This window comes from Salmo salar, chromosome ssa14 (assembly GCF_905237065.1).
Source record: "Salmo salar chromosome ssa14, Ssal_v3.1, whole genome shotgun sequence".
NCBI classification, from domain to species: Eukaryota; Metazoa; Chordata; class Actinopteri; order Salmoniformes; family Salmonidae; genus Salmo; species Salmo salar.
The window spans coordinates 34,105,948-34,131,839 of NC_059455.1; the positions used below are offsets into that span (position 1 = coordinate 34,105,948).

Here is a 25,892-nt window from a genome sequence, read left to right on the forward strand (position 1 = left end):
TTAAGTGTTTCTAAAATCCCCAATGGGAAAAAGTTATGGTGGAAAAACAATAGAAACCATTTAAGTTTGACCGCTAGGATTTATGGGTATTATGACTCATACTGTGGTACTCTAATCGTTAGTAGGCAAACTAAGACGTCTTCCCATTCTTGATAGCCCCCCTTTTGGCGAGGAAGCACAAGTGTATCCTAGCACTGAAGAGTTTTGAAATATCTGCCACACACCCTTTGAATCAGCTGTTGTATTGTCGTTAGAGAAAAGTATGCACACATTTAAAAACAATATGCTACTTAACCTTTTATCTATAAAATGTATTGCAAAACTAACTTCATTTTTTCATCACTTTACACATATATTTTGGGATCCACCCCGGTAAATGTCCTTTGCCTGATGGATAAGGACCATCTCATTTCATAAAAGCACATTTTCATCCACATCACTCTCCTCATCCCCTCTCCTCCATTATCTTTGACGTTTTTTTACAAAGGCGGCGAGAGAGGACTAGGGAGAAAAGACACAGGAAGGAGTTGAGCAAATCTAATTGAAAAAAAGCACCTACACATCATACTATTTTCCTTTAAGCCCCTCCCCCTTCTCTTTGTTTCTCCTGCTGTTCGTCTGGTGTCGTCTTGTTGTGATCATTTTTTTTCCTTCTACAATTGTAAAGTGATTTTGGGTCATTGAAAAGTGCTACATATAGGTCTCATGTATTAGTATTATTGATCTAAAAGCACGGACTGACTCTCAAAATCAAGCCTTCAACAGTCAAACAAGAAAAGCACAAATCAATTGGGAGGAAAAGCTTGTCAAAATACCTTCTGTACCATATTTCCATGTAGAAAGTGTTACAGAAAAACTGAAATGATGTTCCTATTTGTTCTGAGATTACATTAAACTTGTGTGTGGATCCCCAGGGTATGCGGGTACCATGAATTGAGAACCTGGACTCTCTCCTATGTGAGTTCTCTGATGTGACGTCATTTTGGAGCGCCGGGTGAAGCATTTCCCACATTGTGTGCACTCATACGGTTTCTCCCCACTGTGGACCAGAGCATGTCTGATCAGGTTGCACTGCTGGGTGAAACTCCTGCCACACTGTTCGCAGGTGTACGGTTTCTCTCCGGTGTGACTCCGGAGGTGTACTTTAAGCTGGCAGAGACGCTGGAAGCTCTTCCCACAGAAGGTGCAGCTGAAACGCCTCTCGGTGGTGCCGCCCGACCACTGAGTCCTCATTCTCTTCACCATGTTAAAACTACTGCGACTCAGGCTGTATCCAGAGAAGGTGGAGGTGGTGGCCATGTTTGACCCTGTCATGCACTCACTCAATCGCACAGTCGCTTCTGAAGCCCTGTATTGATGCAGTCTTGGCTGTAGAGCTAAACTATTTCCTTCATTATTTGAGCTCAGCATCTCACTGCTCTGTCCCTCTGGCGTCTGTTGTCTAGTCTCATCAGCCAATGTCATGACATGTCTTTTCATGTGTTTTGCAGCACTGAACATGTTAGCATGTGGTTTTCCTATAGAAGAGTGAAGCGATGGCCCTACATCATCTGTCATAGTAGGAACAGATGGCAGCCCACTATGAGATGGGAAAATTGAGATATTCTGAGAGTACTCTTCTGTGGAATGAAAGGAGAAATCTGGGTGGCCATCAGGGTCAGTGTCTCTGCCTGGATCCACAGAGGTCCACAGCTGCCCATCAGACTCATCCATAACAAACTGGTCAGGACCTGCCAGGGTCGTGGTCTGATCCAGCTCCTCCTCTTTCACCATCACTAGGTCTAGTGAGTCCTCATCTGGCCGGTGCTGCTCTGCGCTGAACACCTCTGTAGACGTGAGCTGGGGTGTGCCTGGTTCCTCTGGACGATCAGAATTTGGGTAATGTTCCACTGAGTCTCTGGGAGATATGTTGGGTTGTGTGATGAAGTCCTCATCACAGTGCCGTTGCTCAAAGGATGGTGGTTTCCCAGGCTTGGAACCAGATTCTAAAGATTTTGGGATAAACATAAATTAAACATTATAAAAGACCATTAACAGTTGCAAAATACGACTGCTTTAGAACTGACTGTGTGTGTACGTGCACTCCATATGCCAGAACATGAAGCACCTGACAGCAATGTAGCAATTTGGAACGTGCATACCACCACACCCTCAGTCTTCCATAGACAGACAGAGCAGTGCCCCTTATGGTCACACCCACCCTCTCCAGTGATCCTGAGCTCTTCCTTAGGGTCAGTCTTCCACACATCCTCTGCAGTCTCCTCATCTTTGATCAGTATGGGTTCAGTCTCCACTCTCTGCTTCACATCTGTAGGCTGTAACAGGGACTGAGGTTATTACTCAGGACACACACCATATCTAACCGTTTTCATACTCATGAATCACACGAAAGCGGTAAATTCCCCTGATATTCCAATAACAGAATTGATCCAACAGGCCAGCCAGGTCTCTATAATTGTAAAAGGTGATGTATCACACCTGGGGTTGAGAGTCCCCTTCAACAGCCATCTTGCTGTCTCTCCACTGTGAGTTACTCCTCTGCTTGTTCAAAACAATCTTGACTGGATATGAAGATCTCTCTGATAACATGGGGTAAAAACCTGGAAAATAATTGTATTCAGTCAATTATTAGGATTATTCACACATTTGTGTTTTTATTCATTTGTTCATGATGCGATCAAATTACCGTGAAGAACTACTACCTTTTCTCCTGACTCGTCCTCGTGTCTTCTTCAGCTCGCTCTCCATCATTTGACACTTCCTTTTCAGTACATCAATATCTCGCTGGCTTTGGGTCATTTCCAAACGTATAACGGCACAGCTATCATCTACACGATTGTTTATTTCTGCTACAGCTGCTTTAGCTAATACCTCCAGAATGGATACCAACTGCGCCTGAAAATTGCAGCTGGCCATCTTGTCCAGCCCAGTATTCTCTGTGAATAAGTAAATAGAATACAATTCTCTAACTAGCCAATGTGTAAGAAACAATCAGTTTATTTAAAGTTCTAACACTATGGCAAATGGCCCAACTTGGCATGTGTAAGAAGAGATCGAGTAACGCAAACAATGTTGTTAATAAAAAGCAGCAACGTTGGAAGTGGGATATTCGTATGTAATCGCACTTCCGTTCAACTCATAAGGTATTACCGTAAATATGAGACCGCAACAGCCCTTCGAATGTGGTATAGTTTGACACTGGCAAAGCACCAGGGTGTATAAGCCCAACCGGCCGCAGGATGGCGGTATTATTTATTTTACGTCGTTTGTCATGTTACAAACGACGTAAAAGGAAAAGTACCGCCACCATGCGGCGGTTTGGGCTAGGTGGATTCTTGTCTGCATGTAGGGCAGCCATATCTATTTACAAGAAAATACGACAAAGAATTCAGATAGTAAAACTTCTGTTTTTAGTTAAATAGATATGGCTACATGTTGGGGAGAGTGCAGTGGCAGACATGATTATAAATGCAACCAAGGCTATTTGCATTTATAATGCACAACGCATTGTGGTAAAATACAAAAACACTTTTCAACCATTCATACAAATTCATTGTTTATATACGATCAAATATTGTCATCTCCATTCTCATCCACCCAACCTAATGAAACCATTCTGAAAATGTGGTATGGTATTTATTAAAGGATAGAAAAGGGAAATAACTTGTTTGACACACAGCTGGGGAACAACGGACGATAAACTAGTTTCATGTGAACTTAAAATTAAACTTAATTTATATATTTCAAGTAACTATTGCAAACTACATGCATTATAGCTGATTTACATTGAGGTCCTTCTCTTAGGTTTTTAAAGGCATGTACATAGAGTTGAAGTGAGAAGTTGACATACACTTAGGTTGGAGTCATTAAAACTCGTTTTTCAACCACTCCACAAATTTCTTGTTAACAAACTATAGTTTTGGCAAGTCAGTTAGAACATCTACTTTGTGCATGACACATTCATTTTTCCAACAATTGTTTCACAATTCCAGTGGGACAGAAGTTTACATACACTAAGTTGACTGTGCCTTTAAACAGCTTGGAAAATTCTAGAAAATGAAGTCATGGCTTTAGAAGCTTCTGTTAGGCTAATTGACATAATTGGAGTCAAGGCCTACCTTCAAACTCAGTGCCTCTTTGCTTGAAATCATTGGAAAATCAAAAGAAATCAGCCAAGACCTCAGAAAAAAATTGCAGACCTCCACAAGTCAGGTTCATCCTTGGGAGCAATTTCCAAACGCCTGAAGGTACCACGTTCATCTGTACAAACAATAGTACGCAAGTATAAACACCATGGGGCCATGCAGCCGTCATACCGCTCAGGAAGGAGACGCGTTCTAGAGATGAACGTACTTTGGTGCGAAAAGTGCAAATCAATCCCAGAACAACCGCAAAGGACCTTGTGAGGATGCTGGAGGAAACGGGTACAAAAGTATCTATATCCACAGTAAAACAAGTCCTATATCGACATAACTTGTAAGCCCACTCAGCAAAGAAGAAGCCACTGCTCCAAAACCGCCATAAAATAGCCAGACTACTGTTTGCAACTGCACATGGGGACAAAGATCGTACTTTTTGGAGAAATGTCCTCTGGTCTGATGAAACAAAAAATGGAACTCTTTGGCCATAATGACCATCGTTATGTTTGGAGGGAAAAGGGGGAGGCTTGCAAGCCGAAGAACACCATCCCAACCGTGAAGCACGGGGGTGGCAGCGTCATGTTGTGGGGGTGCTTTGCTGCAGGAGGGACTGGTGCACTTCACAAAATAGATGGTATCATGAGGCAGGAAAATGATGTGGATATATTGAAGCAACATCTCAAGCAAGGAAGTTAAAGCCTGGTTGCAAATGGGTCTTCCAAATGGACAATGACCCCAAGCATACTTCCAAAGTAGTGGCAAAATGGCTTAAGGACAACAAAGTCAAGGTATTGGAGTGGCCATCACAAAACCCTGACCTCGATCCAAAAGAAAATGTGTGGGCAGAACTGAAAAAGCGTGTATGAGCAAGGAGGCCTACAAACCTGACTCAGTTACACCAGCTCTGTCAGGAGGAATGGGCCAAAATTCACCCCTTATTGTGGGAAGCTTGTGGAAGGCTACCTGAAACGTTTGACCCAAGTTAAACAATTTAAAGGCAATGCTACCAAATACTAATTGAGTGCATGTAAACTTCTGACCCACTGGGAATGTGTTGAAAGAAATAAAAGCTCATAAATCATTCTCTCTACTATAATTCTGACATTTCACATTCTTAAAATAAAGTGGTGATCCTAACTGACCTAAGACAGGGAATCTTTACTAGGATTAAATGTCAGGAATTGTGATAAACTGAGTTTAAATGTATTTGGCTAAGGTGTATGTGAACTTCCGACTTCAACTCTATGTACACTACCGTTCAAAAGTTTGGGGGTCACTTAAAAATGTATTTTCTTTAAAAAACAAAGCTACTTTTTTGTCCATTAAAATAACATAAATTTTATCAGAAATACAGTGTAGACATTGTTAATGTTGTAAATGACTATTGTAGCTGGAAACGGCTGATTCTTTGTGGAATATCTATATAGGCGTACAGAGGCCCATTATCAGCAACCATCACTCCTGTGTTCCAATGGCACGTTGTGTTAGCCTTTTAAAATGAAAAACTTGGATTAGCTAACTGATCATTAGAAAACCCTTTTGCAATTATGTTAGCACAGCTGAAAACTGTTGTGCTAATAAAAGAAGCAATAAAACCGGCCTTCTTTCGACTAGTTGAGTATCTGGAGCATTAGCGGGTTCGATTACAGGCTCAAAATGGCCAGAAACAAAGTACTTTTTTCTGAAACTCATCAGTCTATTCTTGTTCTGAGAAAAGAAGGCTGTTCCATGTGAGAAATTGCCAAGAAATGGAAGATCTCGTTCAACGCTGTGTACTACTCCCTTCACAGAACAGCGCAAACTGGCTCTAACCAGAATAGAAAGAGGAGTGGGAGGCCCCGGTGCACAACTGAGCAAGAGGACAAGTACATTAGAATGTCTAGTTTGAGAAACATACGCCTCACAAGTCCTCAACTGGCAGCTTCATTAAATAGTACACGCAAAACACCAGTCTCAACGTCAACAGTGAAGAGGCGACTCCGGGATGCTGGCCTTCTAGGCAAGAACATTTCTTAAGTGACCTCAAACTTTTGAACGGTAGTGTTAGTAGAGGTATTAGAGAGTATGCATATTAGATCGTGTGTAGAAGATAGCAGGTGGTGTTAATTGAGCTGCATGAGAGAATATGCATAACAGCACAGCAGTACTGATATATCTGCGAGAGAGTAAGTTAATTATGGCTCTGTGTGTGTATGGAGCAGTGTGTGTATACAATGACTGGTTATTCTCTCCCGGAGAGGAAGTAGAGCTGGCCCAGTGCATCGCCACACACCAGTTTACTGGAGCAGTGTGGGTTCACCTCCAAGACCAGAACAGGACCCGCACACACAAACCAACCCACCCATACAGAAACACAGAGAAATAGTGTAAGCACACACACACAAAGTACTTAAGTAAAAATACTTTAAAGTACTACTTAAGCAGGTTTTTGGGGTATCTTTTTTGCCAACTATTACTTCACTACATTCCTAAAGAAAATAATGTACTTTTTACTCAATACATTTTCCCAGACACCCAAAAGTACTCGTTACATTTTGACAGGAAAATGGTCCATTTCACAACTTATCAAGAGAACATCCCTGGTCATACTTTGTTTGTAAATTATGTCTGACTGTTGGAGTGTTCTCCTGGCTATCCGCCAATAAATAAATGAAATAGAATGTTGCCGTCTGGTTTGCTTAATATAAGAAATTTGAAATGGTTTATACTTTTGATACTTAAGTACATTTGAGCAATTCCATTAACTTTTGATACTTAAGTATATTTAAAACCAAATACTTTTAGACTTCTCAAGTAGTATTTCACTGGGTGACTTTCACTTTGACTAGAGTCATTTTATATTAAAGGTATCTTTACTTTTACTCAAGTATGACAATTGAGTACTTTTCCACCACTGCCTGTACAGAGATGCAGATATAGTGTAAGCATACATACACAAACAGTACATTACTGTGACTATTCATCCATTCTTTGAGAAATTCTTTGAGTGCGTGAAAATTTACGAGTTAGAATAACATACACCTGTTTGTTGGTGTTTTTGTCCCACATTTTGACAGTTCTGTCATGGGACTTCAAGATCACGATCGTGCTGTTGGCGAGTCACAGTACACTGATCCTGTCATTGTGTGCCTAGGGAAAAATCCATCCAAAATAATATTCATCATCATCGAAAAAAGACATCAGTTTCATCAGCGGAAAAGGGAGAGATCTCACAGGTTTCCTGCTGCTCCAGGAGTTGATGTTTGGTGGCTGCTTGAACCACGTTTCCCTTGGAATCTCCACACACCACCAACTCTGGAGACAGGACACAAATTACAGTGCAGTTAATAAATTATTCATATAACAACTTGTTTACACACGATTCACAATATGTATCAAAATGTGTATCAGTATGCTGACGGTCACCCTGACACCCCAAACCACAGCTCTGGCTGTTCTGAGGCCCTCTCCTCCCTGCCTCTTGCAGCCATCTCACTACAGTGGACGTCAATTGAATTGCACATCGTTGTGCCTGCAGGCCTGTCGTAGAACATAACGCCTCTGAGCCTGACCCCACCTCTCCATCCCCCTGACCCCTACCATTACACCCTTAACACGGTCACAAGACGCAGGCCTCCTAATTGTTCCTAGAATTTCTAAGCAAACAGCTGGAGGCAGGGCTTTCTCCTATAGAGTTCCATTTTTATGGAATAGTCTGCCTACCCATGTGAGAGACGCAGACTCGGTCTCAACCTTTAAGTCTTTATTGAAGACTCATCTCTTCAGTAGGTCCTATGATTGAGTGTAGTCTGGCCCAGGGGTGTGAAGGTGAACGGAAAGGCTGGAGCAACGAACCGCCCTTGCTGTCTCTGCCTGGCCGGTTTCCCCTCTTTCCACTGGGATTCTCTGCCTCCACCCCTATTATGGGGGCTGAGTCACTGGCTTACTGGTGTTCTTCCATGCCGTCCCTGGGAGGGGTGCGTCACTTGAGTGGGTTGAGTCACTGACGTGGTCTTCCTGTCTGGGTTGGCGCCCCCCCTTGGGCTGTGCCGTGGCGGAGATCTTTGTGGGCTATACTCGGCCTTGTCCCGGGATGGTATGTTGGTGGTTGGAGATATCCCTCCAGTGGTGTGGAGGCTGTGCTTTGGCAAAGTGGGTGGGGTTATATCCTACCTGTTTGGCCCTGTCCGGGGGTTTCATCGGATGGGGCCACAGTGTCTCCTGACCCCTCCTGTCTCAGCCTCCAGTATTTATGCTGCAGTAGTTTATGTGTCGAGGGGCTAGGGTCAGTCTGTCACATCTGGAGTATTTCTCGTCTTTTCCGGTGTCCGGTGTGAATTTAAATATGCTCTCTCTAATTCTCTCTTTCTCTTTCTTTCTCTCTCTCGGAGGACCTGAGCCCTAGGACCATGCCTCAGGACTACCTGGCTTGATGACTCCTTGCTGTCCCCAGTTCACCTGGCCGTGCTGCTGCTCCAGTTCCAACTGTTCTGCCTGCAGCTATGGAACCCCGACCTGTTCACCGGACGTGCTACCTGTCCCAGACCTGTTGTCCCAGACCTGCTGGAACCCTAACCTATTCACCGGACGTGCTACCTGTCCCAGACCTGCTGTTTTCAACTCTCTAGAGACAGCAGGAGCGGTTGAGATACTCTCAAAGATCGGCTATGAAAAAGCCAACTGACACTTACTCTTGTGTTACTGACTTGTTGCACCCTCGACAACTACTATGATTACTATTATTTGACAATGCTGGTCATTTATGAACATTTGAACATCTAGGCCATGTGCTGTTATCTCCACCCGGCACAGCCGGAAGAGGACTGGCCACCCCTCATAGCCTGGTTCCTCTCTAGGTTTCTTCCTAGGTTTTGGCCTTTCTAGGGAGTTTTTCCTAGCCACCGTGCTTCTACACCTGCATTGCTTGCTGTTTGGGGTTTTAGGCTGGGTTTCTGTACAGCACTTTGAGATATCAGCTGATGTAAGAAGGGCTATATAAATAAATTTGATTTGAACACATGGTCACTGTTACTCCTTTCGAGATGACTGATGTAAGAACAATAAATAAGAAAGAGTAAGAAGGAGATGTAAGACTGTTCCTACCTTGACTCTACACAGGCACAAGCAAGCGATGAAAAAAACAAAACACTAAATTTGTTGACTTCCTGCTCTCACTCCATTTTCTCCGCCCCTGTTGATTGGCAAATCAATGAAGAGATAAATCTTTGAAACTACTAATCATATCAATCTATTTCTCTTCTTTATTTAGCCATCTACAGCATCTAATGAACCTTGATTCAGATGACCAGTTTATACAGTTCCAGTGGTGTCAGTTTAGACAATGTGCACAGTAAGTGTAGTTTCCAGATGTAAAATGTAAAGTTGTATAAACATGTATAGCCTATTACACAGATATTTTATTGCCTCATTTTGAGAAGACACACAGTAACTTAACATTTTGGGGCAGCAGAATAACTGACAAATCGAACTCTGAAAATCAAGTGGAATTGAGTTATTAACCTGACCTGATATGAGACTGTCCCTTGTGGCAAGACGTGACATCCCAGATAGTCAGACACTACCTAGACAATACAGACTAAATGGATCCTACATATTATTCATCTAAAAAGCACAGACTGACTCTTTCATTGAATATAATATGGTTTTATGATTTTGTGGTAGAAATATAAAATGTTACTAGATGTAAATAAATAGGTTATTAAAAAAAGTGAGGATCCGTGAACAGTCAAACAGGAAAACCATTTCACAAATCAATGAGGAGGAAAAGGTTGTCAACATTTCTCAAAATACCTTCTGGACCTAAATTTACATAGAAAGTGTTTCCAAAGCATAATGCAATTATGTTCAATCTGTTCTGAGACTACATTAAACTTGTGTGTGGATCCCCAGGGTATGCAGGTGCCACGTATGGAGACACTGCATTCTCTCCTATGTGAGTTCTCTGATGTGATGTCATGTTAGAGCGCTGGGTGAAGCATTTCCCACATTGTGTGCACTCGAAGGGCTTCTCCCCACTGTGGACCACAGCATGTCTGATCAAGTTGCACTGCTTGGTGAAACTCCTGCCACACTGTTCACAGGTGTACGGTTTCTCTCCGGTGTGACTCCGGAGGTGTACTTTGAGCTGGCAGAAACGCTGGAAGCTCTTCCCACAGAAGGTGCAGCTGAACCGCCTCTCGGTGGTGCCGCCTGATCTCCACTGAGTCCTCATTCTCTTCACCATGTTAAAACTACTGCGACTCAGGCTGTATCCAGAGAAGGTGGAGGTGGTGGCCATGTTTGACCCTGTCGTGCACTCACTCAATCTCACTGTTGCTTCTGAAGCCCTGTATTGATGCTGCCTTGGCTGTAGAGCTAAACTATTTCCATCATTATTTGAGTTCAGCATCTCACTGCTCTGTCCCTCTGGCATCTGTTGTCTAGTCTCATCAGCCAATGTCCTGACATGTCTTGTCATGTGTTTTGCAGCACTGAACATGTTAGCATGTGGTTTCCATATAGAAGAGTGAAGCGATGGCCCTACATCATCTGTCATAGTAGGAACAGATGGCAGCCCACTATGAGATGGGAAAATTGAGATATTCTGAGAGTACTCTTCTGCGGAATGAAAGGAGAAATCTGGGTGGCAGACAGGGTCAGTGTCTCTGCCTGGATCCACAGAGGTCCACAGCTGCCCATCAGACTCATCCATGACAAACTGGTCAGGTCCTGCCAGGGTTGTGGTCTGATCCAGCTCCTCCTCTTTCACCATCACTAGCTCTAGTGAGTCCTCATCTGGCCGGTGCTGCTCTGTGCTGAACACCTCTGTAGATGCGAGCTGGGGTGTTCCTGGTTCCTCTGGACGATCAGAATTGGGGTAATGTTCCACTGAGTCTCTGGGAGATATATTGGGTTGTGTGATGAAGTCCTCATCACAGTGCCGTTGCTCAAAGGATGGTGGTTTCCCAGGCTTTGAACCAGACTCTAAGATTTGGGGATAAAGATAAAATAAACATTACAAAAGACCCTTAACAGCAAAACATGACTGCTTTAGAACTGACTGTGTGTACGTGCGCAACATATCCCAGAACATAAAACACCAATGTAGCAATTTGGAACGTGCATACCACCATACCCACACAGTCTTCCATAGACAGACAGAGCAGTGCCCCTTATGGTCACACCCACCCTCTCCAGTGATCCTGAGCTCTTCCTGAGGGTCAGTCTTCCACACATCCTCTGCTGTCTCCTCATCTTTGATCAGTATGGGTTCAGTCTCCACTCTCTGCTCCACATCTGTAGGCTGTAACAGGGACTGAGGTTATTACTCTGGACACACACCATATCTAACCCTTTTCATACTCATGAATCACACAAAAGCGATAAAATCTCCTGATAATCCAATATCAGAATTGATCCTAGTTGTTAAAGGTGATGTGTCACACCTGGGGTTGAGAGTCCTCTTCAACAGCCAGCTCTTCGTCTCTGCACTGTGAGCTACTCCTCTGCTTTTTCAAAACAATCTTGACTGGATATGAAGATCTCTCTGATGCCATGGAGTAAAAACCTAGAAAAGAATTGTATTCAGTCAAATATTAGAGCTATTCACAAATGTGGGTTTCCCATATGCAATCAATTTACTAGCCTGGAGACCCGATGTTGAATTTCATAAAAATAGAGCAGGAAAGTTCTCTCACAACCTCTACAAGCCAGAATGTTAAATAAAACAATAGTTTAACTTACTTTACTGGTTGTCGGTGTATTTGTTCCTTTTGCAGGTACATTACATGACCAAAAGTATGTGGACACCTGCTCGTCGAACATCTCATTCCAAAATAATGGTTATTAATATGGAGTTGGTCCCCCTTGGCTGTAACAACAGCCTCCACTCTTCTGGGAAGGCTTTCCACTAGATGATGGAACATTGCTGCAAGGACTTGCTTCCATTCAGCCACAAGAACATTTGTGATATTCGGACACTGATGTTGAGTGATAAGGCCTGGCTCGCAGATGGCGTTCTAATTCATCCCAAAGTTGTTCGATGGGGTTGAGGTCAGGGCTCTGATCTCCGATCTCAAACCATTTCTGTATGGACCTCCCTTTGTGCACAGGGGCATTGTCATTCTGAAACAGGAAAGGGCCTTCCCCAAACTGTTGGAAACACAGAATCATCTAGAATGTCATTGTATGCTGTAGCGTTAAGATTTCCCTTCACTGGAACTAAGGGGCCTAGCCGAACCATGAAAAACAGCCCCAGATAATTATTCCTCCTCCACCAAACTTTACAGTTGGCACTATGCATTCAGGCAGGTAGCGTTCTCCTGGCATCCGTCGAACTGCTAGATGGTGAAGCGTGATTCATCACTCCAGAGAACACATTTCCATTGCTCCAGAGTCCAATGGTGGCGAGCTTCACGTCACTCCAGCCGACGCTTGGCATTGCGCATGGTGATCTTAGGCTTGTGTGTGGCTGCTCGGCCATGGAAACTAATTTCATGATGCTCCCGACGAACAGTTATTGTGCTAACGTTGCTTCCAGAGGCAGTTTTGAACTTGGTAGTGAGTTTTGCAACTGAGGACAGACGATTTTTACGCGATGCTCGCTTCAGCACTCCGCAGTCCCGATCTGTGAGCTTGTGTGGTCTACTGCTTGGCGGCAGAGCCGCTGTTGCTCCTAGACATTTCCACTTCACAATAACAGCACTTAGAGTTGAACGGTGCAGCTCTAGCAAGGCAGAAATTTGATGAGTTGACTTGTTGGAAAGGTGGCATCCTATGGAGGGTGATATGTTGAAAGTCACCAAGCTTTTCATTAATGCCATTCTACTTGCCAATGTTTGTCTATGGAGATTGCATGGCTGTGTGCTCAATTTTATACACCTGTCAGCAACAGGTGTGGCTGAAATAGCTGAATCCACTAATTTGAAGGGGTGCCCACGTACTGTTGTATATATAGTATAGGAATGTGAGACAATATATCCCACAGGAAAGTATAATTACACTTTTCAAATCCAATCAACGGGACCTGAAAAACTGTAATATCCTATGTTTCTCAGAGTCGTGGCTGAACAAGGACATGGACATAAACTCAGCAAAAAAAGAAACATCCTCTCACTGTCAACTGAGTTTATTTTCAGCAAACTTAACATGTGTAAATATTTGTATGAACATAAGATTCAACAACTGAGACAAACTGAACAAGTTCCACAGACATATGACTAACAGAAATTGAATAATGTGTCCCTGAACAAAGGGGGGGGGGGTCAAAATCAAAAGTAAGTGTCAGTATCTGGTGTGGCCACCAGCTGCATTAAGTACTGCAGTGCATCTCCTGCTCATGGACTGCACCAGATTTGCCAGTTCTTGCTGTGAGATGATACCCCACTCTTCCACCAAGACACCTGCAAGTTCCCGGACATTTCTGGGGGGAATAGCCCTAGCCCTCACCCTCCGATCCAACAGGTCCCAGACGTGCTCAATGGGATTGAGATCCGGGCTCTTCACTGGCCATGGCAGAACACTGACATTCCTGTCTTGCAGGAAATCACGCACAGAACGAGCAGTATGGCTGGTGACATTGTCATGCTGGAGGTCCATGTCAGGATGAGCCTGCAGGAAGGGTACCACATGAGGGAGAAGGATGTCTTCCCTGTAACGCACAGCGTTGAGATTGCCTGCAATGACAACAAGCTCAATTCGATGATGCTGTGACACACCGCCCCAGACCATGACGGACCCTCCACCTCCAAATCGATCCCGCTCCAGAGTACAGGCCTCGGTGTAACGCTCATTCCTTTGACCATAAACGCAAATCCGACCATCACCCCTGGTGAGACAAAACCGCGACTCGTCAGTGAAGAGCTTTTTTTGCCAGTCCTGTCTGGTCCAGGGACGGTGGGTTTGTGCCCATAGGCGACGTTGTCTGTGATGTCTGGTGAGGACCTGCCTTACAACAGGCCTACAAGCCCTCAGTACAGCCTATTGCAGACAGTCTGAGCACTGATGGAGGGATTGTGCGTTCCTAGTGTAACTCGGGCAGTTGTTGTTGCCATCCTGTACCTGTCCCGCAGGTGTGAGATTCAGATGTACCGATCCTGTGCAGGTGTTGTTACATGTGGTCTGCCACTGCGAGGACGATCAGCTGTCCGTCTTGTCTTCCTGTAGCGCTGTCTTAGGCGTCTCACAGTACAGAGGTTGCAATTTATTGCCCTTGCCACATGTGCAGTACTTATGCCTCCTTGCAGCATGCCTAAGGCATGTTCACACAGATGAGCAGGGACCCTGGGCATCTTTCTTTTGGTGTTTTTCAGAGTCAGTAGAAAGGCCTCTTTAGTGTCCTAAGTTTTCATAACTGTGACCTTAATTGCCTACCATCTGTAAGCTGTTTGTGTCTTAACGACCGTTCCACAGGTGCATGTTCATTAATTGTTTATGGTTCATTCAACAAGCATGGGAAACAGTGTTTAAACCATTTACAATGAAGATCTGTGATTTTTTACAAATTATCTTTGAAAGACAGGTTCCTGAAAAAGGGACGTTTCTTTTTTTGCTGAATTTACATCTCGCTGGTTTTTCCATGCATCATCAAGCCCAGATGGCAGATTCGGGTAAGGCGAAGGGAGGAGGTGTATCTCTCCTTGTTAAAAACTTCTTATGGGCAGGTGGGACGGTAGCGTCCCACCTGGCCAATATCCGGTGAAATTGCAGAGCGCAAAATTCAAACTACAGTATTATAAATATTTAACTTTCATAAAATCACAAGTGTAATACAACAAAATAAAGCTTAACTTCTTGTTAATCCAGCCGCCATGTCAGATTTCAAAAAGGCTTTACGGCGAAAACAAACCATGCGATTATCTGAGGACAGCACCCCGCATACAAACACATGAAAAACATATTTCAACCAGGCAGGTGCGACACAAAAGTCAGAAATAGCGATATAAAAAATGCCTTACCTTTGATGATCTTCTTCTGTTGGCACTCCAAAAGGTCCCTGTTACATCACAAATGGTCCTTTTGTTCGATAATGTCCTCCTTTATATCCATAAAAACTCAGTTTAGCTGGCGCGCTTCAGTCAATAATCCACCCAGTTTCCCTCCATCAAAATGCATACAAAATGAATCCCAAACGTTACTAATAACCTTTTCCAAACAAGTCAAACAACATTTATAATCAAACCTCAGGTACCCTAATACATAAATAAACAATAAAATTTAAGACGGAGAATCGTTATTGTCTTTACCGGAGAAAAATACCAAAGAACAAGCTCTCTTCCACGCGCTTGGAAACACTACAGCCAAAATGGGAGCCACCTAGAAAAACTACAATTTCTGGCTCATTTTTCAAAAAAACCGTCCTGAAACTCTTTCTAAAGACTGTTGACATCTAGTGGAAGCCCTAGGAACTGCAATCTGGGAGGACTTGGCCTTAATAAAAGTGATGCCCTATTGAAAATAGTGGTAGGCTGAATTCTTTTTGGGGGGGGATGGTTTGTCCTCAGGGTTTCGCCTGCCATATCAGTTCTGTTATACTCACAGACATAATTATAACAGTTTTAGAAACTTTAGAGTGGTTTCTATCCAAATCTACTAATTATATGCATATTCTCGTTTCTGGGCAAGAGTAGTAACCGGTTTAAAATCGGGGGACATTTTTTATCCGGCCGTGCAAATACTGCCCCCTAGCCCAACAGGTTAAGGTCCTGGAGTGGCCTAGCCAGTCTCCAGACCTTAATCCCATAGAAAATCTGTGGAGGGAGCTGAAGGTTCGAGTTGCCAAACGTCAGCCTCAAAACCTTAATGACTTGGAGAAGATCTGCAGAGGAGTGGGACAAAATCCCTCCTGAGATGTGTGCAAACCTGGTGGCCAACTACAAGAAACGTCTAACCTCTGTGATTGCCAACAAGGGTTTTGCCACCAAGTACTAAGTCATGTTTTGCAGAGGGGTCAAATAGTTATTTCCCTCATTAAAATGCAAATCATTTTATAACATTTTTGACATGCGTTTTTCTGGATATTTTTGTTGTTATTCTGTCTCTCACTGTTCAAATAAACCTACCATTAAAATTATAGACTGATCATTTCTTTGTAAGTGGGCAAACATACAAAATCAGCAGGGGATCAAATACTTTCTCCCCTCACTGTAGATGTACATACAGTGCCTTCAGAAAGTATTCACACCCATTGACTTTTTCCCAAAACAAATTGTTACAGCCTGAATGGATTATACTGAGATTTTGTGTCACAGGCACACACAACACCCTATAATGTCAAAGTGGAAGTATGTTTTTTGAAATGTTAACAAATTAATAAAAAATGAAAAGCTGAAATGTCTTGAGTCAATAAGTATTCAGCACTTTTGTTATGGCAAGCCTAAATAAGGTCAGGAGTAAATATTTGCTTAACAAGTCACATAATAAGTTGCATGGACTCATTCTGTGTGCAATAATAGTGTTTAACATGATTTTTTTTAATGACTACATCATCTCTGTGCCCCACACATACAAATATCTGTAAGGTCCCTCAGTCGAACAGTACATTTCAAACACAGATTGAACCACAAAAACCAGGGAGGTTTTCCAATGCCTCGCAAAGAAGGGCACCTATTGGTAGATGGGTAAAAAATAAAAAAGAAGACATTGAATATCCATTTGAGCATGGTGAAGTTATTAAATTACTCTTTGGATGGTGTATCAATACACCCTGTCACTACAAAGATACAGGTGTCCTTCCTAACTCAGTTGCCGAGGAGAGGAAGGAAACCTCTCAGGAATTTCACCATCCATTACACCTTGATCCCACCTACAGTGTATTGCGCAAAAGGGTACGCATCATCATCTGGATATGTGTGCAACAAAAGTTCAACATTCACTTTCTGCTACCATTTATGTCAAGTCTTCAACGCATACAATTTGATGTATACTTTTGATACATCCACGGTATGCACCACATAGAACACAATGCAATGCAATACTGCAAGGCAAACGTTGCATTCTATTGGAAATGAATGTACTTCTGGTGGAATTGCCCTGTCAAAACGCAAAAACCCTGTCAGTGTGATCGAGGTGTTAAGGGCATAACGTTATTTCAAGTGATATAAATCTGAACACACAACCAGCACTATGAACATTTAATTTAATGATACTTTCCTGTGGATATATTTCTCACATTCCTACCTGCAAATAGACTAACTGCACGGACAACCGGTAAATTAAGTTCAAATATAACTTTATTCAAAATTCTGGCTTGTAAGGTAACGTTATAGGTCGTGAGAGGAAACTTCCCTGATCCAAACGCTCATTTATGCCCGACGTTGAATCCAATTAAATTCAACGTCGGGTCTCCACTCTCCAACATTAATTTACCATGAATAATAACACATCAACTACCTTTTCGTCCTCGTGTCTTCTTCAGCTCGCTCTCCATCATTTGCCACTTCCTTTTCAGTACGTCAATATCTCGCTGGCTTTGGGTCATTTCCAAACGTATAACTGCACAGCTATCATCTACACGTTTGTTTATTTCGGCTACGGCTGCTTTAGCTAATACCTCTAGAATGGATACCAACTGCGCCTGAAAATTGCAGCTCGCCATCTTGTCCTGCCCAAATTACAGATGTGTATTCTCTATGTGAAGTAGATAGTATAAAATGTGCAATAAACAATCCGTAGATGTTGATAAATGGCAACAATGTAGTGAGTGGGTAACTTGTGAGCAATCGCTTTTCCGTTCAATTCGTGACGTAAGTATTTATTACCGTAAATATAAGACTACAACAGCCCTTCACAATTGGTAGTATTAGCAATGGCCAGTAAATAACAAGGTATATTCTAGACTGCATGTAAGGTAGCAATATCTATTTACAAAAAATACGTTATATGATCAAAATAAAGAATTCGGATCGTAAAAACGTAATCTGTTTTTAAGTTAATAGATATGGCTACATGTAGGGGAGAGTGCAGTGCAATGCAGTGGCAAACATGGTTATTAATGCATAAAATACTGTACAGTGCTTAATTTGAGCCGGTCCAGCACCTCCCTGTTTTGGACTGTTTTGTTCCGGAACCTATTTGGCCGGATCTGGTACCTCTCGTGGCATGAAAAATAATTGTCAGTTGTATAAATTCTAATAAAAGCGATCGAAGTTCATTGAACTTAAATTTAAAATCATTTGCCAAAGTTATAGAATAACTGCTGTCTGTTCAGAAATAAATGAAATAATTCAGAATAGCCTACTACACCATGAAAACAATTTAGCCACAGAGGAGCAATAGCTTTTCTTTAGCTTTTTTGCCAAATAACAAGGCATAGCCTATAATCACGAATGCACAGCATATCTGTCAGTGAACAGTATGCAGACAAAACAGGCCTGCAGCAAGGACCTCAACATGACAGCCACACATATGCCCAGGCTGTAAACAGAGCAACAGGCCAAACCCCCAATAATGCACCCGCCCAAGTGTAACAGGACCCTACCTGGGCTCGAACCAGGGACTCTCTTCACACATTGACAAAGCCACCCTCCGAAGCATTGTTACCCATCGTTCCACAAAAGCTGCAACTACTTCAAGGTCTCAGAGCGAGTGATGTCACCGATTGAAACACTATTAGCGCGCACCCCGCTAACTAGCTAGCCATTTCACATCGGTTACACTCACCCCCCTTTTCCGCAGCAACCAGTGATCCGGGTCACGGCACCAATGTAACAGTATGGCTTCCATCCCTCTCCTCGCCTCGAACCAGGGACCCTCTGCACACATCGACAACAGCCACCCTCCGAAGCATCGTTACCCATCGCTCCACAAAAGCCACGGCCATTGCAGAGCAAGGGGAACAACTACTTCAAGGTCTCAGAGCGAGTGACGTCACCGATTGAAACGCTATTAGCATACACCCCGCTAACTAGCTAGCCATTTCACATCGGTTACACAAGCTCCCTCCTGTGATCTAAGAGGTATGTATCAGATGCTCAACATGCTCTGCTCACACCTACTGTAATGGTCCGAGCCTAAACACACAAAAACAACACTAGACACTATGGAACACAAAGCTTTTACTATCTCATCCTGGAATATACCTGGACAATGGTCATCTGCCTTTGGCCTAAAGAGCAGGAACCCAGACTTCATCAAATTAATTGGAAATACATACATTGTCATCCTACAAGGAACATGGTATAGAGGAGACGGACCCCCACTGATTTCCCTCTAGGTGACAGAGAGCTGGTAGTCCCATGCACCAAACTACCAGGTGTGAAACAGGGAAGCGACTCAGGGGGTATGCTAATTTGATATAGAGCAGACATAACCCACTCTATTAAATTAGTCAAAACAAGAACATTAGACCTCTGGTTAGAAATGAATAAGGAAATGATCTCAACAGAGAAAAATGTCCTAATGTGTGCTACGTATATCCCCCAATAGAATCTCTATACTTTAATGAAGACAGCTTCTCCGTCCTAGAGGGGGATGTCAACCATTTCCAGTCCCAGGGACATGTACTAGTCTGTGGCGACCTAAATGCCAGAACTGGACAAGAACCTGTCACTTTCAGCACATCGGGGGACAAACACCTACCTGGAGATGACAATATTCCCTCACAAATGTGCCCCCCTAGACACAACTATGACAAAACAACCAACATAAATGGGTCACAACTACTGCAGCTCTGTCGCACGCTGGGTCTGCACATAGTCAATGGTAGGCTTCGAGGAGACTCCTATGGGACAGTAGGCACTCCTACAGCTCATCCTTTGGCAGAAATACTGTGGATGACTTCATCACTGACCTCAACCAAGAGTTTCTCAGAGTGTTCACAGTCAGCCCACTAACACCCCTATCAGATAACAGCAAAATCACAGTCTACCTGAACAGAGCAATACTCAATCATGAGGCATCAAAGCCAAAGGAACTGCACAATATTACGAAATGCTATAGATGGAAGGAAAGTAGTGTAGAAACCTACCAAAAAACTATTAGGGAACAACACATCCAATCCCTTTTAGACAACTTCCTGGATAAAACATTTCACTGTAATAGTGAAGGTGTACAATTGGCAGTAGAAAGCCTAAACAGTATATTTGACCTTTCAGCTTCCCTATCAAATCAAAAAATGTCAAGCAGACAACCTAAGAACATTTACAACAATGACAAATGGTTTGATGAAAAATGCATAAACCTAAGAAAGAAATTGAGAAACCTATCCAACCAAAAACATAGAGACCCAGAAAACCTGAGTCTACGCCTTCACTATGGTGAATCACTAAAACAATACAGAAATACAACTATCAATAAAGAAGGAACCAGTGCGTCAGAAATCAGCTCAATGTAATTGAAGATTCCATAGAATCAAACATCTTCTGGGAAAATTGGAACACTTTAAACAAACAACAACACAAAGAGTTATTTATCAAATGACTTGGATACTACGCTTCAGGACTGTTTGCTAGCACAAACTGGAATATGTTCCGGGATTCATCCAATGGAATAGAGGAGTATACAACCTGTGCTTCCATTTGTAGTCTGTAATAGTTTGCAAGCCCTGCCACATCCGACGAGCGTCTGGGCCGGTGTAGTACGATTCGATCTTAGTCCTGTATTGATGCTTTGCCTGTTTGATGGTTCGTCGGAGGGCATAGTGGGATTTCTTATAAGTGTCCAGGTTAGAGTCCCGGTCCTTGAAAGCGGCAGCTCTACCCTTTAGCTCAGTGCGGATATTGCCTGTAATCCATGGCTTCTGGTTGAGGTATGTACGTACGGTCACTGTGGGGATGACGTCATCAATTAACTTATTGATGAAGCCAGTGACTGATGTGGTGTACTCCTCAATGTCATCGGATGAATCCCGGAACATATTCCATTCTGTGCTAGCAAAACAGTCCTGTAGCTTAACATCTGCATCATCTGACCACTTCCGTATTGAGCGAGTCACTGGTACTTCCTGCTTTAGTTTTCACTTGTAAGTGGGAATCAGGACGATAGAGTTATGTGAGATTTGCCAAATGGAGGGTAAGGGAGAGCTTTGTATGCATCTTTGTGTGTGGAGTAAAGGTGGTCTAGAGTTTTTTTCCCCTCTGGTTGCACATGTAACATGTAAATTAGGTAAAACGGATTTAAGATTACCCGCAATAAAGTCCCCGGTCACTAGGAGCGCCCCCTCTGGATGATTGTTTTCTTGTTTGCTTATGGTCTTATACAACTCGTTGAGTGCGGTCTTAGTGCCAGCATCGGTTTGTGGTGGTAAATAGGCAGCTACGAAAAATAGATGAAAACTCTCTTGGTAAATAATGTGGTCTTCAGCTTATCATGAGATACTCTACCTCAGGTGAGCAAAACCTTGAGACTTCCTCAATATTAGATTTTGTGTACCAGCTGTTATTTACAAATAGACACAGACCGCCCCCCTTGTCTTACCAGAGGCAGCTGTTCTATCTTGCTGATGCACAGAAAACCCAGCCAGCTATATGTTATCCATGTTGTCATTCAGCCATGACTCAGTGAAATATAAGATTTTACAGTTTTTAATGTCCCATTGGTAGGATAGTCTTGATCAGAGCTCATCCAGTTTATTATCCAATGATTGCACATTTGCTAATAGGATTGATGGTAGAGGCAGATTACCCACTTGCCGTCGGATCCTTACAAGGTACCCTGACCTACGTCCCTGATATCTCTGTCTCTTCATCATGCGAATTACGGGGATTTGGGCCTTGTCCAGTGTCTGAAGTAAAACCTTTGCTTCCGACTCGTTAAAGAAGCATCTTTGTCCAGTACGAGGTGAGTAATCGCTGTCCTGATATCCAGAAGCAATTTTTGGTCATAAGAGAGGGTGGCAGAAACATTATGTACAAATTAAGTTAGAAATAACGCAAAAAAACAGTAGTCATCTCCTCCGGTGCCATTCAAATCTCGAGTGTAGATTTGGACTTGTGTTTTAGGTTATTGTCCTGCTGAAAGGTGAATTAATCTCCTAGTGTCTGGTGGAAAGCAGACTGAAACAGGTTTTCTTGTAGGATTTTGCCTGTGCTTAGCTCCATTCCGTTTCTTTTGATATTCAAGACAAAAAGTGAATTTCTTTGGCAAATGTTTTGCACTATTACTTTAGTACTTTGCATGATGTACTTTGATGGTAATTAGCATTTTTCTAAACCTGAGAGTAAATAGAGCTGAATATATTGATAAATCAAATCAAATCAAATGTTATTTGTCACATGCGTCGAACACAACAGGTGTAGACCTTACAGTGAAATCCTTACTTACAAGCCCTTAACCAACGATGCAGTTTTAAGAAAATACCTAAAAAATAAAAAGTAAAAAAAGTAAGAGATAAGAAAAACAAATAATTGAAGAGCAGCAGAAAATAACAATAGCAGGGCTATATACAGGGGGTACCGGTACAGAGTCAATGTGTCAATGTGCGGGGGCACCGGTGTCGAGGTATTTGAGATAATTATGTACATGCAGGTAGGGTTGTCAAAGTGGCTATGCATAGATAATAACAGAGAGTAGCAGCAGCAGCGTGGGGGGGGGGGGTTCAAATAGTCTGGGTTGCCATTTGATTAGCTGTTCAGAAGTATTATGGCTTGAGGGTAGAAGCTATAGCTGTAGCTATAGCTATGTTCAAGAGAAGCCTCTTGGATATAGACTTGGCGCTCCGGTACCGCTTGCCGTGCGGTAGCAGCGAAAACAGTCTATGACTAGGGTGGCTGGAGTCTTTGCCGATTTTTAGGGCCTTCCCCTGACACCGCCTGGTATAGAGGTCCTGGATGGCAGGAAGCTTGGCCCCTGTGATGTACTGGGCCATACGCACTACCCTCTGTAGTGCCTGCAGTTGGAGGCCTAGCAGTTGCCATACCAGGCAGTGATGCAACCCGTCAGGATGCTCTCGATGGTGCAGCTGTAAAATCTTTAGAGGATCTGAGGACCCATGCCAAGTTTTTTCAGTCTCCTGAGGGGGGAATAGGTTTTGTCATGCCCTCTTCACGACTGTCTTGGTGTGCTTGGACAATGTTAGTTTGTTGTTGATGTGGACGCCAAGGAACTTGAAGCTCTCAACCTGCTCCACTACAGCCCCATCGATGAAAATGGGGGCATGCTCGGTCCTCTTTTTCCTGTAGTCCACAATCATCTCCTTTGTCTTGATCACGGTGAGGGAGAGGTTGTTGTCCTTGCACCACATGGTCAGGTCTCTGACCTCCTCCCTATAGGCTGTCTCATCGTTGTCGGTGATCAGGCCTACCACTGTTGTGTCATCAGCAAACTTAATGATGGTGTACCTTAGTAAGACTGACTATCCTACCGATCCTCGACTTCGGCGATGTCATCTACAAAATAGCTTCCAATAGACTACATTCAATTTGCTGAGTAGAGTATCACAGTGCCATCCGTTTTGTTACCAAAGCGCTTTATACCATCCACCACTGCGACCTGTATGCTCTAGTCGGCTGGCCCTCGCTACATATTCGTCGCCAGACCCAATGGCTCCAGGTCATCTATAAGTCTATGCTAGGTAAAGCTCCGCCTTATCTCAGCTCACTGGTCACGATAACAACACCCACCCGTAGCACGCGCTCCAGCAGGTATATCTTACTGGTCATCCCCAAAGCCAACACCTCCTTTGGCCGCCTTTACTTCCAGTTCTCTGCTGCCAGTGACTGGAAAGAATTGCAAAAATCGCTGAAGCTGGAGACTTACATTTCCCTTACTAACTTTAAACATCAGCTATCTGAGCAGCTAACCGATCGCTGCAGCTGTACATAGTCCATCTGTAAATAGCCCACCCAATCTACCTACCTCATCCCCATATTGTTTTTATTTACTTTGCTGCTCTTTTGCATACCAGTATCACTACTTACACACCATCATCTGCTCATCTATCACTCCAGTGTTAATCTGCTAAATTGTAATTACTTTGCTACTATGGCCTATTTATTGCCTTACCTCCTCATGCCATTTGCACACACTGTATATAGACTTTCTTTTTTCTATTGTGTTATTGACTGTACGCTTGTTTATTCCATGTGTTATTGTTTCTGTCGCACTGCTTTGCTTTATCTTGGCCAGGTCGCAGTTGTAAATGAGAACTTGTTCTCAACTAGTTTACCTGGTTAAATAAAGGTGAAATCAAATTAAATAAAAAATGATGGTTTTGAAGTTGTGCCTGGTCGTGCAGTCATGAGTGAACAGGGAGTACAGGAGGGGACTGAGCACGCACCCCTGAGGGGCCCACGTGTTGAGGATCAGCGTGGCAGATGGGTTGTTACCTACCCTTACCACCTGGGGCGGCCCATCAGGAAGTCCAGGATCCAGTTGCAGAGGGAGGTGTTTAGTCCCAGGGTCCTTAGCTTAGTGATGAGTTTTGAGGGCACTATGGTGTTGAACGCTGAGCGGTAGTCAATGAATAGCATTCTCACATAGGTGTCCTTTTGTCCAGGTGGGAAAGGGCAGTGTGGAGTGCAATAGAGATAGCATCATCTGTGGATCTGTTGGTGCGGTATGCAAATTGGAGTGGGTCTAGGGTTTCTGGGATAATGGTGTTGATGTGAGCCATGACCAGCCTTTCAAAGCATTTCATGGCTACAGACGTGAGTGCTACGGATCGGTAGTCATTTAGGCAGGTTACCTTAGTGTTCTTGGGCACAGGGACTATGGTGGTCTGCTTGAAACATGTTGGTATTACAGACTCAGACAGGGAGAGGTTGAAAATGTCAGTGAAGACACTTGCCAGTTGGTCAGCGCATGCTCGGAGTACACGTCCTGGTAATCCGCCTGGCCCAGCGGCCTTGTGAATGTTGACCTGTTTGAAAGTCTTACTCACATCGGCTGCGGAGAGCGTGATCACACAGTCATCTGGAACAGTTGGTGCTCTCATGCCTGTTTCAGTGTACTTGCCTAGAAGCGAGCACAGAAGTTATTTAGGTCATCTGGTAGGCTCGTGTCACTGGGCAGCTCTCGGTTGTGCTTCCATTTGTAGTCTGTAATAGTTTGCAAGCCCTACGACATCCAATGAGCGTCGGAGCCGGTGTAGTACGATTCGATCTTAGTCCTGTATTGATGCTTTGCCTGTTTGATGGTTCGTTGGAGGGCATAGCGGGATTTCTTATAAGCTTCCGGGTTAGAGTCCCGCTCCTTGAAAGCGACAGCTCTACCCTTTAGCTCAGTGCGAATGTTGCCTGTAATTCATGGTTTCTGGTTGGGGTATGTACGTACAGTCACTGTGGGGGACGACATCCTTGATGCACTTATTGATAAAGCCAGTGGCTGATGTGGTGTACTCTTCAATGCCTTCGGAAGAATCCGAAAACATATTCCAGTCTGTGCCAGGAAAATAGTCCTGTAGTTTAGCATCTGCTTCATCTGACCACTTTTTTATAGACCGTGTCACCGGTGCTTCCTGCTTTAATTTTTGCTTGTAAACAGGAATCAGGAGGATAGAGTTATGGTCAGATTTGCCAAATGGAGGGTGAGGGAGAGCTTTGTACGGAGTAGAGGTGGTCTAGAATTATTTTTCCTCTGGTTGCACATTGGACATGTTGATAGAAATTCGGAAAAACTGATTTAAGTTTCCCTGCATTAAAGTCACCGGCCACTAGGAACGCCACCTCTGGATGAGCATTTTGCTGTTTGCTTATGGCGGAATACAGCTCATTTACTGCGGTTTTAGTTCGAACCTCATAAGATACTCAACCTCAGGCGAGCAAAACTTTTGTGCACCAGCTGTTGTTTACATAAATGCATAGGCCCCCACCCCGTGTCTTACCAGAGGGTGCTGTTCTG

General features: G+C 43.5%; 2 protein-coding genes across 2 annotated transcripts; both read right to left on the reverse strand.

Annotated features, from left to right (window-relative positions):
* Nucleotides 1–202: 202 nt before the first annotated feature.
* LOC106569389 (oocyte zinc finger protein XlCOF8.4) lies at nucleotides 203–3,160 on the reverse strand. The gene is made up of 4 exons (XM_014140717.2): nucleotides 2,703–3,160; nucleotides 2,479–2,600; nucleotides 2,201–2,315; nucleotides 203–1,985 (listed from the first exon to the last, which is right to left on the reverse strand). The coding sequence occupies exons 1-4, from the start codon at nucleotides 2,914–2,916 to the stop codon at nucleotides 886–888; spliced, it is 1,551 nt and encodes a 516-aa protein (XP_013996192.2). The 5' UTR covers nucleotides 2,917–3,160; the 3' UTR covers nucleotides 203–885.
* A 6,355-nt stretch (nucleotides 3,161–9,515) lies between these two features.
* Nucleotides 9,516–17,852, reverse strand: LOC106569391 (zinc finger protein 333-like). The gene is made up of 4 exons (XM_014140721.2): nucleotides 17,508–17,852; nucleotides 11,564–11,685; nucleotides 11,307–11,421; nucleotides 9,516–11,102 (listed from the first exon to the last, which is right to left on the reverse strand). The coding sequence occupies exons 1-4, from the start codon at nucleotides 17,710–17,712 to the stop codon at nucleotides 10,000–10,002; spliced, it is 1,545 nt and encodes a 514-aa protein (XP_013996196.1). The 5' UTR covers nucleotides 17,713–17,852; the 3' UTR covers nucleotides 9,516–9,999.
* Nucleotides 17,853–25,892: the final 8,040 nt, after the last annotated feature.

What these genes read in the sequence shown, in the direction of transcription:
- LOC106569391 (XM_014140721.2), bottom strand. Translation starts at nt 17,712, where the DNA reads ATGGCGAGCTGCAATTTTCAGGCGCAGTTGGTATCCATTCTAGAGGTA. An exon ending in AAGAGGACTCTCAACCCCAG is followed by an intron (nt 11,422 to 11,563) that starts GTGTGACACATC and finishes TCCCTGTTACAG; the next exon opens with CCTACAGATGTGGAGCAGAG. An exon ending in GCTCAGGATCACTGGAGAGG is followed by an intron (nt 11,103 to 11,306) that starts GTGGGTGTGACC and finishes CCCAAATCTTAG; the next exon opens with AGTCTGGTTCAAAGCCTGGG.
- LOC106569389 (XM_014140717.2), bottom strand. Translation starts at nt 2,916, where the DNA reads ATGGCCAGCTGCAATTTTCAGGCGCAGTTGGTATCCATTCTGGAGGTA. An exon ending in AAGGGGACTCTCAACCCCAG is followed by an intron (nt 2,316 to 2,478) that starts GTGTGATACATC and finishes TCCCTGTTACAG; the next exon opens with CCTACAGATGTGAAGCAGAG. An exon ending in GCTCAGGATCACTGGAGAGG is followed by an intron (nt 1,986 to 2,200) that starts GTGGGTGTGACC and finishes CAAAATCTTTAG; the next exon opens with AATCTGGTTCCAAGCCTGGG.